Source organism: Elaeis guineensis, chromosome 11 (genome assembly GCF_000442705.2).
Source record: "Elaeis guineensis isolate ETL-2024a chromosome 11, EG11, whole genome shotgun sequence".
In the NCBI taxonomy this organism is placed as follows: Eukaryota; Viridiplantae; Streptophyta; class Magnoliopsida; order Arecales; family Arecaceae; genus Elaeis; species Elaeis guineensis.
The window spans coordinates 105,377,648-105,394,334 of NC_026003.2; the positions used below are offsets into that span (position 1 = coordinate 105,377,648).

General features: G+C 36.3%; 1 protein-coding gene across 1 annotated transcript; it reads right to left on the minus strand.

The window, feature by feature from the left end:
* Window positions 1–824: 824 nt before the first annotated feature.
* Window positions 825–12,981, minus strand: LOC105037841 (uncharacterized). Its single transcript, XM_073245338.1, has 9 exons — window positions 9,679–12,981; window positions 8,660–9,012; window positions 8,166–8,257; window positions 6,366–6,497; window positions 5,022–5,254; window positions 4,166–4,246; window positions 3,770–3,925; window positions 3,267–3,291; window positions 825–918 (listed from the first exon to the last, which is right to left on the minus strand). The coding sequence occupies exons 1-9, from the start codon at window positions 12,959–12,961 to the stop codon at window positions 825–827; spliced, it is 4,449 nt and encodes a 1,482-aa protein (XP_073101439.1). The 5' UTR covers window positions 12,962–12,981.
* Between the last annotated feature and the right edge of the window lie 3,706 nt (window positions 12,982–16,687).

Consider the following 16,687-nt stretch of genomic DNA (forward strand, 5'->3'; position numbering starts at 1 on the left):
CCATAATCATCAATATATTCAAAAAAATTTGAAAGCTAGCAGCTAATGCCAACTTTGGTTGGTTTATGATTTGCAGTTTAGTTTGGGCATTATTTTGGTCTCAAGACCATTCAGGTATGAGGAGATAGATTAGGGCAAGAGCATGTGATCTGGTCAAGGGCCTTAAGGCTTTCTGCAGAAAGAAACCAAGTTGAAATCCTTATTCTAGGGTTTAGAGCTTGTACAAAAGTTGTTCAGCTGGATGCCGCGACTGATAATTGTCATCCACACCTATTGTTCATTATCAAACGGATTCATGAGGACCAAACAATCTTTATAATTTCAATACCTTTCTACAATCATTCTCTCATGACTACTAAATCCAGAATGTCTGGCACATAAGGAGAATGTTTATCAGTTGGTTAGATGATGACACATGTCCCTTGGAGGAAGTGGTGTATGATGTTGTTATCCCTCTGTTTCTTCTTATACAAAATTCTGCTATTTAAAATGTATTAGGAGATATTCACTGGTCCCTTGTAATATTAAATTTTCTGGTTTACATATAAGGTATATGATTATATCATTTGAGAAAAAGAATAACAGTGCATAAGGTCATCTTGGTAATATCCCATTTTTCCATATGCTAAGCAAAAATAGCTCTTTTGGTGATCTATAACAAATTATAAGACAACAATTGTCAATTGCAAATACTCAAAAATCCAATAATTATTGTCAATACTTATTTTGTCATTGTCAATAAAAAAGCAAAACCTCAGTGATTAAGAATATAAAGAGGGAAGAGGAAAAATCAAATGCATTATTGTGATTGTGGAGATAATGTTTTACCATTTTTTAGACTGCAAATCTGGCATCCATTGACTATCACACCATGAGAGGAAGTGAATCATGCTTATGAGCTGGAGAAGAAGAAAGATCCTATACAATTAAAAGTAAAACAAGGCCAAATATTCATTAAACATCCCATACATTTTCATTCACGAGAACATAATGGCTATAAACTAACCAGCTTAAACATATATTTCACTAAATACTTCTTCAGGATTCCTAGCAAAGAAAGAAACAGTAAAACCATTACAGTTAATTTATGAAATATGCATGTTCTATGTATTGTCTTATATTAGAGTTTAATAAATTTGATGTGGCTTCTTCATTCATAGGTGGCAACATATATGATGCACATATTGGTTTTGACCCTACTATAATAAAATGACTCATAGAATCCAACAAATCTCTTTACATTTCATAATATCAAAGCCATGGTTTTTTCACACGAATCATATCCTACATACTCCATTTGACCCATTTCCAAGCATCAGCATTCTGCCATCCTGACCTCTCTATCCCTAGTGCCAACCAGAAAGTATCTTGCACCTTCAGCTACCCAAGACTCTCAATGAGCTCCCACCAAGCACCATCCTGAGGCTTAAGCCTCAGGATGCACTAATCAATCAACCTGTGATCTGATGGCCAGCAATTGTCAGCCAATAAACTACCTTGCATTAGCAAGGATGAAAGTTTCGTGCCTATCACTGGTCAGCCAATGGGACCAGCAAGCCGAGGATGCCTTTTGATTGCAAGTCCCAGCCTCAAGCTTGTCACTTGCCTCTTCTTTTTGTGCTACAAAAAATTTTAAAATTTAGCTGCTTGCTCCAGTTCCTTTTTGGTTAAACATTCATTATCAATTGTTCATTCAATTTGAATTTATTCTCATTGTCCCTTTGGTACCGGTTTTTTCTTAATATACATATTAAGTTTAGAAATCATATTCAAGTTATAGTACAATTTATAAACTTTTTTGAGATATTTATATGCCTTCCTAAACCTTGTGTCTTTAACACTTCATAAGATGCCTTATGCTATACTAATCTCCAAGTTCATAATTTTCAGTATTTTATGTAAAGCTTACAATTTTGTCTATTTCCCTATAGAGTTTTAATCCAAGAGTCCATCTTTTAAATCCCATTGCAAGGTCAAATTCCAAGCCATATAAATGGAATGAGTCTAGGCACACTAGCTGAAGCTGGATTGTACCATTTAACTTGATTTGTGCATTGCACACTCATGCCCATACTCAAGAGTAGGCCAAACCATGTTATCAAGTCAACAATCATTCCTAGTTCATGCAAAACCTATTATTGGATATCTAGCATCATGGTGAACTGGATACAGGACTGGACTCAGAGAGGTAGATCCTCATTAACTAAACTATGGATTGGTTAACCAAATTAAATGCCCCTCAAGCCTCCCCCAGCTCCCCCAAAACACAAACACAACCATTACAACAAAAGAGACATCATGGTTCCATCCCTGCATTATGGTATGGTTTCAATGCGTGTATGGTTCTGGTATCTTACCAGTATGATACAGTGCAAGAAGGGACCAGCATGGTTTGTTACTTCAGTCCATATTGAACCATATATTTAGCAAGACATGTACCAGCTATCCTATAGAGCATCATAAGTTTAATCCCAAGCTAAATAAAATAAAAAATTAAAATAATATCATTCAGCATCTTATTAAGACAAAAATGTATACATAGCCACAAGCATGACAAAAGCTAGAGGAGATTGATTGTCGTGACAACCTATGTACAGATCATCCTTTTCTAAGCTAACTAAACTGTTTAGCATGTATCTGTGGGCCTGCAAACTTATGCATCTTGGACAGATGTATCTTATGTGGGTTAAGCATTTGACATATTGCAACAAGATGCTTCCTGTTCCTGCACCCACCACCACTTTTGTTCCCATTCTATGCAACAAATTTCAGGGCTTAACAATTGGTTGAAACAATTGACAGAAAATTAAGATATTCAAATTCTGGCAGGGTGGAGAAAAGAAAAGGAAATAGAGGACCATGATAAGTTAATCTTCGCATTGAGGAGGGAGATGAAACACAAAATTAGATTATCTAGGTAGTGACTTGTCAATAATATACATAAAAGACATGTAAATGTAATAGAATATTTTTTTTTTTTGGAAAAGTGGCAACTTATCATCAATTGTAATTAAAACTATTTTCTTTGATCACTTATTGATGTTTTCTTTTGATATAATTCAAATTCTACATTAGCAATTTCAATGAAAATTCTGTAAGTGTGAAATTTGAAGAAGACAGATACAATAAATAAATATAACTGTCACAAAACAAGATTATAACTGCAATTTCAATTTCAAATTCACACATGGATGCATGCAGAAAATGTATTTGGCATCATCAGAATTTACATAAATAAGAAGCACATGGAAGGATTACAAAATTACCCTGCACCTATGTGAGCAACTTCACCTGCAAAAGGAAAAAAGTAAAGTAGCTGTTATTTCCTGTCCTTTTTTCCCTTGGAAAATTCTTTTGGTTGTTTTTTTCCTAGCTTCATGGTGGACAGAGAACTAAAACCCATACACACACACACACATCTTATTAATGTGCACATACAGTATTCTCAGTAAATTAGCTTCCTAGTGTCAAAAGGTGGAAAGACATGCAGAAAATTTGAAATATTAGTTCAAGGTTTATATATTAGCAGCTCTGCATAAAGTTCAACAACTTAGCATCCTTTTGACATTATGATTTGTGATGCAAAAAAAAAAACGCTGTTTTATAATAGAAAAAATTGGCATAACAGTAATACCGTTTTGTAGATTAAATATGTACTGGAAAAAAACCTCCATCATCTAGAGAAACTACATAAACTGTTTCATGTTAAATTAGATGATACAATTGCATTCAGTAAAAAAATGTCATGCTCGATGACTTCTTAGCATACCATATAATTGGATGAAACCTGAAGGGATGATGAATGGAGCCATCACTGACAATAGATATATAGCAACCTTTAAAGCCCAACATCTAGAATGCCATGAGTTGCGAGCTTCTTCCAGCTTCTCAGCTCTAAATGTAGTGACAAACATAAATGAGAAAAATATCTGAAAATATATGTCAAGGTTCCTAATAAATTAACTTTTCAGAAGTTTACACCCACTGAACCACTTGTTCCACAAAATGTAAGTGTGGAATTACAGCCATGAAGGACATTATTTGAAACAATTAGTATGTCATATTCTGATAATAATGATAATGAATAGCTATATGCAAGACTTTAGCTAGAAGAGAGAGGAAAAAAAAAAAACTGGAAGCTCCATTGAATTGTATCTATTGAAGGATATGAAGCATCCTAAGCTTATACGGAGCACGCCTGCAGCATGAAAACATTCACCACCATCAATTCCACATGCTGTAATATCTGGAAAGATAATGAAAATGTGAAAGCATGATTTACATGATAATAAGCCTGCAAATCATATGGCACATCTCCTGCTCAATGTGAAATAACCAGCCTAAAAATTAAAAATGCTACTCTTCCCGGATTAATGGAACTAACTTTTTTTAATAAAATAAGGAAATGGATAATAGAGATTACAAGTACAAAGATCGTCTTTTGCCAAAAAGAAAGAAAGAAAGAAAGGTATCTAAAATACCGGTGTAAGATAAGCAACCTAAAAATTAAAAATGTTATGCTTCTAAGATTACTTGAACTAACTGTTTCTTAATAAAATAAGCAAATGGATTATAGCAAATTACAATTACAAGGATACTCTTTAGTCTTTTCTCGAAGAAAACTTAGAAAGGTATTTAATATACCAGTGATATATCTGTAAAAACATGCATTATTCATTTTCCTCTCCAAACAAAATTATTTATTCATTGAACTAGGACTGTTGTGATAGTTAAAAATGGTTCAAGAGAAGAAAATTTTAATATCATGGAAGTTTTGAGTACATTATAATTTGGTTATGGATAAGAGAATTGAAAAGGATTTGTCCGTTCCATTCTATACAGAGTTTGGAACTATTAGTCGATAAGTAACAGATCTGAGTATAAGGATCACAGTTAGAGTAATTTTCCATACTAGTTATGAAGTGCATATCAAAACTATTAACTAAAGCATGAACTTATTTAATATGTTGTCAAATGCTCAATATGAAGAGGCATACATGATGGACTGAATAACGACCTACAATGAAGAATATGGAGAAATTTGTGCCCATAGTCACGAACAAACCAAGCCCATAAGTTTGTTAGAAAGAATATAAAACCATATATGTATCGAGCCTGCAAAGATTGTTTTCTTTTGACTGAATATATTGCACTTTCTTGTCTTGCAAATATTGATCGCTCCCAACTCTGTATTTCCTCACTCCTGTCACCTTCTACCAGAATATTTTCAACAGGTTCAACAGGCTTTCTCATTCTGCAAACAAACAACACAAAAGATTAATGATATTTAATATTGGAGATTTTTTTCCAACTATCTGAGATAATCTAGACTATTTTAGTTGGGTTCATGAGGACTAGAACATGGATAACAAGGGGAATTCAGTGACAACACGGGTCCAGTGGGTTATGCCTTCATAGAAGTGTCATAACCCACCTTTTTTCTTTATATAATCTTGATTCAGACTCCACCAAGCACCCATCTCTTTTTTTGATAACTAGAGTCATTGATTAAGGGCCCTCATTTTCCTTAACTTAGGGGTCACCCACAATTTAAACTTGGACAAAATAAAAATTAGGTCCATGATATATTGAATAACTCTTAACAATTTTCAAGATCAATGCAGTGGGTATGGTGACTAATAGTGCAAGTGACAGGCTGAGGTGTTGGCACAGACATAATCAAGAGAGAAAGCAAAAGCCTGAAGGGGAGGTGTAAGCGACAATGCAGATTGGACAAGATTTTCATTCCTTCCAAGAGTCTTGATGAAATTTGAGCCAAAATGAGCTCAGTCTATTAAAGGTTATTATTTCCCAAATTTTTAAAGCTTTAAAATATCTAAAAGATGCATAAGGGATTTGACATGGCTTGGATGGATAGTGCCAAAGCAAAGACCGTCTAGTAGAGGTTAATCCATAAACGGGCGATTGCATTTTATTGCAGTACAAATACAATGATTTTAAGTCTTATTTAGTGTTCCATGTATGAAGGATCACATACAAGCAAAACCTAAACTTTTTCATCACAATGCTAATCTCTAATGCCTATCACAATTCTCAATTCTTTCCAGAAAGCAACTTGCTGATTCTTAAGCGCCACAATACTTGAAATCCCCAACCAAAAAATAAGAAAACCAATGAAGCAAGTAATTTCATTTATCCAAGAAACAACACATCAAACAAAACTCATGTTTCACCCTCAGTGTCCATTTTTTCAGGTTTAAACCAATAATAAATGATCGAATCCTCGATTCTCATCAAACATAGATTCAATTATTCCAGGAGAAAGAAAACATGCTTGTAAAACACAAAACATCAAAAAGGAGAAAAACATGTAACTTTCTGAATTGAAAATCAAAAGAACTCACGTTGTTCGGGCTTGAATACAAGAAATCAGCGATACCAAAAGGGCAAAAACGCAGCTGCTCTGCAGCTCTTCCTCTCCCTCCCTTTGCGATCCCTTCAAATAACAGCCTTTGTCCGTGGTGGGCCCCGACAACCTTCAGCAAAATTACCGAAAGACCAAGAAGCCCACTGGATGTCAAAACAATCTGATCCGTTCTTTAGATCTCACGGACCATGAAGTATCGTCATCGGATCAGGGGCAAGACAAGGGGACCACCAATCGAACGGTTGTGATTTGATTAATAGAGAAAGGCAGAGGTGTAGGTGGGCCCACCCAAGACTAGTCCGGGTGCCTTCTAGAAACAACACGTCAGTGACTGTTGGGCCGATCGCTTAGAATTTTTTCTTTTAACGTGTTGACCGAAAGAAACCTCAATTCTAATCCTTTCTTTTTGTTCCTGCACGAGAGATGGATTTGAAAACGTTGATGGGGTTGGTGAAGTGTTTGTGAATGTTTGCATGGAAGGAAGTTTAATTTCAAAACCATTTTGTTGTGAATGTAGCTCAAGAAGATTTGAAATTTTGAGATGGGGATTTCGTGAGGGGGACATTAAAAGATGTTATTAGGTTGAGCGCTTGATATTTCCAGGGAATTTAGGGGCTTAGGAGAACTTGGACATTCTAGCTATGGTAGCGGACATTATACTAGTACATACAAGTTATGGTAGGGGATATTATATCGGTGATAGGTGTATAGATCCTTGGGTAATCCTATAAACTGGCAATATTTAGGTTGTGTGTTTACTTGTGTTCTTTTAAATTTTACTATAACTTGAGTACTAATATTGGTGCATCATAATTTCAATAACTATAATTTCTAAAAAATATTTTGTATAATTACTTGGGAAATACAACATTCTTTCTTCATTGCCATTCTTTTTCCTTTTTTATTTTTCATTAAAGAAATATAGTGGGAGTAATGGTTGTTTTTTCCTAGTCGAGTGCTAACTTGGATGGTTGGGGATAAAGAATACAAATGAGTCAAGCAGTAGTAAACTAGTAAACCACTTAGGTAAGTATGTATATCTCTATATATCTATATCTATATATCTATAAAAATATATCTATAGCTATCTATCTATCTTTTACACACACACACACACACACATATATATATATATATATATATATATATGATCAGGGCTGTTTGTTTAATTAACCAGTATGTTATCAATATGAGCCCAGACTTTTATTTACTTTTGCAAGCTCAATTTTCTTTTTGATCAAATTTTCAAGCTCAAATTGTTTAACTCTTGTTTTCTTCAAAAAAAAATTAACAATTAATTTATAAGCACATATCAATGCATTTCCATCACTATAGCCACATGCGACTATATAGTTGAATCTCAAACTTTCAAACTCTGTATTGCAAATATCATAATATGTTTTGAGTGGATTAATGAAGCCTATTATAATAATTTATTGATAAATAAAATGAAGTACAAATTGAAGCCAAGAAATGAGAAAGCACAAAAAGAAAGGAAATAGAGAAGATAAAGAGAAGAGTCGAAGGGGGGAGATGGGATGTCCAAGCCCTAGAAATCAAACAATCCAATAGCGGCACAAGGAATACAACCTGATCCAAGCAGAATAAATGATAAGAGTCCAGTACAATTCCAGTTTAACTTTACCCAAAAAAAAAAAAAAGACAAAAAACAAGCTTCTTGGATCGAGACAACAACCAGCCCAACCTAAATGGCCCACTGTTTTTTCTTTTCTTTTTTTTTTTTTGAAATTCCTGATACTTAGACCAATTTGATCACCATGTGGACCGGTTTTGGTCCAGTTGAATAGGATTATAAGCTGAAGTGGGCTGTGATCGCCATTGCATCACCGTGAATTGGTAATTAGGTGCCTGTATTCCAGCCAACTATCCTATCCTTTACCAGCAAACATGCCGATTCTCATATTTTCTTAGTAAATGTGAGCTTCTGCTTACAAATATATCTCCCCGTGGAGAACACAATTCCTATAGTTGGCAGATTCTTATTGTGCTAGATTGACCGAATCGGTGAAATACTCGAGTATAAATTAATTGTGAAGTTACTTCAATCAAGATAACTTCACAATTTCCCGTCATAAAAGCATGCAGTGATCAATTAGTTGGTTGATATGAATCTACTGCATAAAGAACTTATCTGAACAACATAGAAACTAGAGAAATCAAGTTTTGCTAACTCTTTTGAACCAAGCAAAAGAAAGATATTGTAAATTACACGATGGCTATTTTTGGTAAAATATTTATTTTCTATCATACCTTGACTTGGATTAGGTGACATAACTTGATCATCTCCAAAGGTTGGGAGTTTGATCGTGCTTCGGTAGTAGATAGCCATTGAGATACACTTCGCATTGTCAGACGAGAATATGGGTTGTTATCCAAACATTGAAATGCTATCATAACTACTACAACTAACTCATTTACAACTTGAGTTGTAGGAAGTGATAGCCGTGGATCTAATATATCTTTCAAAAAGATATTTTCACTGATCGGAGAAGATAACATAGAGATGAGTTCTCCTGGATGTTTTCCCATTACAATCTCAAGTGCTATTACTCCAAAACTATATACGTCACATTTCTCAGTAATCCTCATTGTGTATGCAAGCTCTGTAATAGGAAAGGAAAAATATATAAGCAAATTTTTATTCTCAACAACTTCTAATAAAGCTAGTTTCATCTATTTAATTAGCTGTATGGTCCACTTGTAACTGAAATGTCGGGCATCTAATTTACCATAAAAGTTCAAGGCATTCTCAGTTGTCCATCCCTCACAAAAGCAAGTCGGCACATAATCAATAGTTAATATGTATTACATACTATAGTAGAAATTGTAGCTTTGAAAATTTAATAGTATTAAAAATTAAACAAATATATCTCCATATAAACTTGGTTGCATGAATGTCCTAGAGAATAACATTTAATTAGCTAATCCCAATAAGAACAAGAAAGAAACAATAACTCTTTTTGAAGAAAAAATATTGTGTTTCTTTGATGAGCATGGAAGTATCTAATGCATGGCTGATATGTTACTGTGCCATAGCTATACTACCTTTATTTTTTTTGGAGAGCTAGGATTAAATAGGTCTGTATCATTTTGAGAAAGATGAAATATGAATATATAGGAAGAGAGAATGTTTTACATTATCTCATAGTGAATGATACAGAGATAAATCTAAAGATGTTCTTAACATAATCTTGAATAATGTAATAAAACACATAAACAAATTTGTAAGGCCATTAATCTTACATTACAAAAATGTAATTGCAACGTACCTGGAGCCAAATATCCTCGTGTGCCTGCAAGCATACTCCAATTAGATGAATCAGGCTTCAGAAGTCTAGCAATACCAAAGTCTGAAATACAAGTCTTATATTCTGAATCAAATAGAATATTATTACTTGTTATATCTCGGTGTACTAATGGTGGAGTGCAATCATGATGCATGTATGATAGAGCATAAGCAACATGTTTTATAGCATCCACTCTCTTAGGCCAATCTAATTCAATGGCACCTTCACTTTGAAGAATATTTGCCAAACTTCCTCTCTCCATGTATTCATAAACAAGAAACTTATGTTGACCACTGGAGCAAAAACCATAAAGCTTCACAATATTCCTGTGTCGGATCTGGGTTAGTGCCTGTATTTCATTCCAAAAAGTTTGCTTGCTTGGTGAGTTTTCAATTTCTAGTGGATGAAATTTTTTCACAGCTACAAACTTGCCACTTGGCAACAATGCTTTGTAAACACTGGAATATCCCCCAGTGCCAATGCAGTACTTGTCATCAAAATTCTCTGTTGCTTCAATGATGCCATTGTATACATCTTCTCCATTGAAGTTCCAAATAGACAATTCAACTTCTTTGATGCTTGCAACATGTCTGGTGTGTTTCTTCCTTCTTAGATTTAGCAAAGCAAATACGGCAAATACAAATAGAAGAATTAAGGTTCCCAAACTAGGAACAGTAATTAACAATAGAAGGTTGTGATGCTTATTTGAATCATCTTTTCTCGTTGTAGATAAGTCACATGAAGGCAAACCTTTCACTGCACCACACAAGCCCTTATTGTGAATGAACCACTCTCTTGAAGCATTCTGGAAAATTCTGCAGTTGTGTAGTGGACCTTCTAATTCATTGTATGATAAGTCTATGGATGACAAGCTCATCATATCACACAAAGAAGGTGGAACATGACCAATCAACTCATTGTGTGATAGATTCAGATCTTGTAGCCTATTCAGTTTGCCAAATTGTGGTGGTATCTCTCCAGTAAATGAGTTGCGGCTTAGATCTAGAAAGTCATTCAAGTACACTAGATTTCCAATTTGTAAGGGAATGCTGCCATTTAATTGATTGTTTCCAAGCTTCAGCAATCGAAGCTTCATGCAGTTACCCAATTGTTCCGGTATCCTTCCTCTTAGTTGATTTGCTGACAGATCAAGAACCTCCAAATTAGAGAGTTCTCCAAATTTAGGATATACCTCTCCAACAAGTAGGTTGTTGCTCAAATTCAAGTTAAATAGATTAGTTAACTTGCTCAAATTCTTTGGAATCTCCCCTGATAGATTGTTCGAGGAAAGGTCCAGCACATATAGTTGAGTTAACTCTCCGAGTTTTGATGGTATGACTCCTATAATCTTGTTGTTGGAGATTCGTAAGAGCGACAAATTATGGCATCCTCCCCAATTTTGTGAGAGCTTACCGGATAGTCTGTTGAAGCTTAAATCAATATACCACAGATGTGGATACACTCCAAGATTTTCATATATATCTCCGGATAGTTGGTTCTGCTCAAGTCGGACTTTAATTAGGCTTGTACAATTTTTCAAGCTTTTGGGAATTGGACCTTCAAAATGGTTGTTGCTCAAAACGAGATTAACTAGAACTCCTCCCTTGCATATGTCATAGGGTACATGGCCAGCAAAATTATTGTTCATCAATTGGAGATTTTTCAAATTTGTAATATTGTTAAGTTTCTGAGGCAAAGAACCAAATAGCTGATTATTGAATAAGCGCAAATCAATAAGATTGGTTAAGCTTCCAAAAGACGGAGGAATTGAGCCAGAGATTTGGTTAATTTGCAGGTGTAAACTATTAAGCTTCCTCAAATTTCCTAATTCATGAGGAATTGATCCAGAGATTTGATTTTCATAAAGGTACAAGATTTCAAGCTTGGTTAAATTTCCTAAGCTAGTGGGGATGGAACCTGTTAAACTATTTTTTGGAAGTGATAGTATAGTTAACTCCACTAGATTTCCTATTGCATGAGGAATTGATCCAGAGACACGATTTTCATCAAGGTACAAGATCTTAAGCTTGGTTAAATTTGTGAAGCTAGTGTGGATGGAACCTGTTAAATTGTTTTGAAAGAGTGATAGTACAGTTAACTCCACTAGATTTCCTAATTCATGAGGAATTGATTCAGAGATCTGATTTTCATAAAGGGACAAGATTTCAAGCTTGGTTAAATTTCCTAAGCTAGTGGGGATGGAACCTATTAAACTGTTTTGAAAGAGTGATAGTATAGTTAACTCCACTAGATTTCCTATTTCATGAGGAATTGATCCGGAGATCTGATTTTCAGCAAGGTACAAGTTTTCAAGCTTGGTTAAATTTCCTAACTTGGTGGGGATGGAACCCGTTAAATTGTTTTGAGAGAGTGCTAGCCCAGTTAACTCTACTAAATTTCCTATTTCATGAGGAATTGATCCAAAGAGATGATTACCCCAAAGATACATAATGTTAAGCTTGGTTAAATTTCCTAAACATCTGGGGATGGAGCTTGTTAAATTATTTTGTGAGAGAGATAGACTAGTTAACTCTATCAGATTTCCTAATTCATGAGGAATTGATCCAGAGATCTGATTTTCATAAAGGTACAAAATTTCAAGCTTGGTTAAATTTCCTACGCTGGTAGGGATGGAACCTATTAGCTGGTTATCGTTGATTACCAACTCCAACAAATTCCCAAGCCTTCCTAATTCCTCTGGGATAGAACCGGAGAGATTAGTTCCGAATAAATATAAGAAGTTAAGCCTTGTCATATTACTTAGCCAAGGAGGGATGGAACCACTTATCTGATTCTCACCAAGATTCAGGGAGTTGAGCTTTGTTAGCAAGCCGATCTGTAGTGGAATTATCCCGGTGAAGTTATTAGTGCAGAGATCAAGGGAGGTGAGCTTGGAAAGAGCAGCTATCGTGGGAGGGATGCTTCCATAGAGTTTGTTGAATGTGAGGTTGAGACTGATGAGTGATGACAGAGAGGAGAAGTTAAGAGCATTCAGCGTTCCTGCCAAACCCATTTGGGCTAGATTTATCTCTGTGATCACTCGTCGGCCTCGACGTTTGATGTTGCATATGATTCCAGTCCAGTTGCATGGACTGGTATCGAGGTTCCAAGATTCAAGTGATCCTTGGCTTTGGAGGCTGGCTTTCCACTGGATGAGGGCTCTCGCTTGGGATGCTAGTGAAGATGATGCCAAGGAAAGAAGAAATGAAAGGATTAGAAGTAGAAGAATAGTGGATAGAAATTTTCGAGATGACAGGGATTCCATAGCTAAAGTTCAGATTGGCCCGAGGTGTTTTAGGGTGCTTGTGGCTATTGAGAAAGGGTTCGAGGCCTTTTATAGCCACCATCTAGTTGCAAATTCCATTGCATGTCTACCGTGAGGGACGGGTGATTGGAATTTTTAGGATGCTTTGAATGTTTCAAGCTGAAATAGGGTTGGGGGACTGTGACTTTACCGAAACCTTACGGAATCGAATTGGACTTTGTTATCATGTCATGCTCTTTTCAGTGAAACAGCCATTTCAACCAATGGGAACTGGCATGTAATCAATATTGGTGTGGCCATTATGTCTGCCTTGGTTTTATTGGCACTACGTTGCACATCCATCTACAGTTAGATCTGTTTTCTAATGAAAAATCTTTGGTTATGTATATCTCTCTGGAATTTGGCCTCTACCGTCCATTATTTCTATGGACTTTTTGGCCTCTATCATCCATTATTTCTAAGGACTTCAAACTTATCTTTCAGTGGTAGCTGTCGGCTGATAAATATCTCTGGTGATTGGCATGGTGTGCTGCTGTATGTATGGTGCACGTGACGTGGAATATAATTTCTCCCACTCGTCCCCATCCCATTTGAGTACCTCATCTATACAAAGTATTAAAGTTGAGATCAGAACTCTCTCGGTGCGATATTTGTCAGATGTTAGGCACGTCACGTAGCATCCCACCAGCTCTTCTCTCTCTGATATTTTTTTTTTCTTTTTGGTTTGGTGCACTGTGGACTTCCTCTAGAATCTTTCCAAGCCCTCCCGAACCCTCTTTTCTCCACTCTTCTTGCCGCCACATCCCATCGGTCACCATCGACATCTTTTTCTCCATCGACTTCTTCCCTGCTCTCATCGTTGCCACCTCCTGCCGGTCTCCGCTGCCACTTTCCTCCCGATCCTCACCGGCATCGGGTCCCCCCTAAATCTCTCACAGGTGCTTTCCTTCCCCTAGATCTCCGTTTCTTTTCTTTCTTTTTTTTATTTTGCTTCGAACCCTTACAGAGGCTTTTGGAAAATGGAAGTGATGAGGGGAGTTGGAAGAGGCGGAGGTGATGGCGAAGGGCGGCCACTGATAGCGATGGAGGAGAGGGGCAAGGGGAATAAAGGGATTTATTGATTTAAGGGAGAGGAGATGGGGTTCTAGGGGAGCAGCAGATGGAGAAGGAAAAAATGAGGTGGGGAGGGACTGCTAGCGCCTTGATCCCTACCCTCGCCATTGGTGCACCGTCGAAGCCACCGCTGACATTATCTATGAAAGAATAGTGCCCTACAAGCCAAGCGCATGGGTGATGCGATGGGACTATTCTGTATTATCTTCCTACTCATATGCATGACATTGGTTATTTTATATTCTTGAGGCATTATGTTTCGTCATTTGCTGTATCATATTTTAATTATAATTATGATGAACATCATAGATTAGGAAAATGGTTATAGGGCCATAATGAGATCATGCCAGTAAAACCTAAAACCGTGTTTACCCTAGTCTAAAATATTTTCAGTCATAAGATCATCAACTTGGGGATCGATGATGTCGGTAAAATTAGTACATTCTATATATGCTCGAAGGAGAGGATGATTGATCTTATAATCACTTGTATGGTGACACTAATACAAAGATGTAGGTGCTCATTGGAGAATAAGTTCACGAAACTGATCCACAGTGAGAACATCTAATGAAGTCTTATCAGCATGTCGAAAGATAGTTCTTTGGTGGGAGTGGTGCATGTGATCCTTAGACCTGCGATCATTATAGTATCTTGTATATATAGATCCCTACTTTGGTTTATATAACATGACTCTTTGAGATTGTGTGGAATGTTCTGGGTATAGTGAAGTGTGCATGGGGTTGTGAGTGATCAACAAGGAATCAATCACTCCTTGTAAGAGGAGAGAACATCCTATGTGACCTTATAGGATGATGACTCAGAGAGTCTCTGACCAGAATAGGGATGAATATTAGAAAGAGTTTCTATTAGTTCATCAACCAAATCATCATCATCAGATCGAGATATATATAAATAAGTCATGGGGCTTGATATGATTCCATGCCCATGGTCTGTCTGGGATGTTGTGTGATCGAAGGATTAAATTATACGGTAACTCGTCACAAAAGAATAATTTTAGTATTCCGTCAAGTTTCACATCTTCTAGATAGTCATGACACATTACTGGACATCAATCTTGACTTGTAGGTCCCAGTAAATTAAAGAGTTTAATTCAGTAAATTAATTAGAAGGATTCTAATTAATTGATGGACTTGGGTTCAATGTGCCTGGGACCTAATTGGATTAGGTGTATATGAGCTCGACCTACTGCTGGCTAGATGTGAAATCTAATGGATCATGCACAAAAGAAAATTAGTCTAGGACTTTTGATTAGGTCTCGTTGAACCTAATTGAATAAAGATTTGTTTGAAATCTTAAATGGATTTGAGTCAAACATGCTAGCATGCATTTAAATCCTAATCTCCGATCTAATTGGACTCATTTTTGGCAATGGGCTTTGACTAGTCAAAGACCAAATCTATTAGACTTCTAATTGGATTTTAAATAGTTCAAATTCTATTTTGAATTAGATCCATGGCTCCTTAAATTGCGGGTGATCAATACATGAATTATAACATTAAAAGTATTAAATATTATATTATCTAATCTTTATTAATTAAAATTTGATGCTTCTTAGTCTCTTTTGCAAGTAATTAGGAGATTGGGCTCATTCAAACAAAATGGACTCAATTTGACTTAGACTCAAGTTTTCAAGCACCAACTCCCTTCATATCACATGCCAAAGTATCTTCGGGCGGCTCAAAGTCACTCTTTCCCAAATTTCTAGCAGCCCACAAATCTTCATGGAATAATGCTCTTCCTCCCAAAACTACCATGTGGACCCCACTTTGTTTTCATTTCTCTCTTAGCTCCCAGCAAGCCAGCAAGACATGGTCTTCACGGCCTGGACGAGAATGAGACTGAGCACGAGAAATGGTGAGCACACATGGATTTAAAAGGTGCTAGCTTCACATAGATGTGCAGTGGACCAACGAGCACACACGGTTTAAATGTGTTGGTTCATGCGAAAATAGTCATAAGGCTGTTGGATGCGAAGCGATGATGCGAAGCGGGCAGAACGAATGCGATGGGTTGTTGGATGCGACACAGAACAAATGCATGATATGAAGTTTATAAAATGAAGGCCGCAGAGGATCGAGGGGGGACCTTTCCATGCCACAAACCGGACACCATCCTTCTCCACTTGAAAATCATTTCTACTGCTATTTTTTCCATCTATTCCCTTCGCACCTCCACCATCCTTCTCTACACCAAAATCCTTTCTCCCTAGCACCATCATCTCTCCTTCTGCTGCTGTCAACCATCTTCCAACTATTGTCCAGGAGTCTCCTCAGCCCCAAGATGTTAGCGAGCAAGAGTTCTATGGTCGATTAAGCTTTCCTATCTCGAAAAATTCTTGAAGTGCTTGTAACAAATAGTAGTGTTTTTGATTTATCTTTTATACCCCTCCCTTCTATGCAATAAATGATCTGCTTTCAATTTTTTTTATATTTTTCTTATCTGTAATTATACTTAAAATAGTTGATACTCTTGGGATGAGCCATGATCTATGGATACGGTTCATGCTCTCAAAGTAAATTATTTTTAAATATGATTCCTTCTCACCTTATATGTATCTCATCTTGACTAGTCTATACTCCAAAAGAACGGGTC

Excerpts from the sequence above, each read along its gene's own strand:
- LOC105037841 (XM_073245338.1), bottom strand. The coding sequence starts at position 12,961 with ATGGAATCCCTGTCATCTCGAAAATTTCTATCCACTATTCTTCTACTT. Across the intron at positions 6,498-8,165 it reads GACCAAAACCGGTCCACATG|GTTGTCGGGGCCCACCACGG; the intron begins GTGATCAAATTG and ends ATTTTGCTGAAG. Across the intron at positions 919-3,266 it reads GTTGCTCACATAGGTGCAGG|GATCTTTCTTCTTCTCCAGC; the intron begins GTAATTTTGTAA and ends TTAATTGTATAG.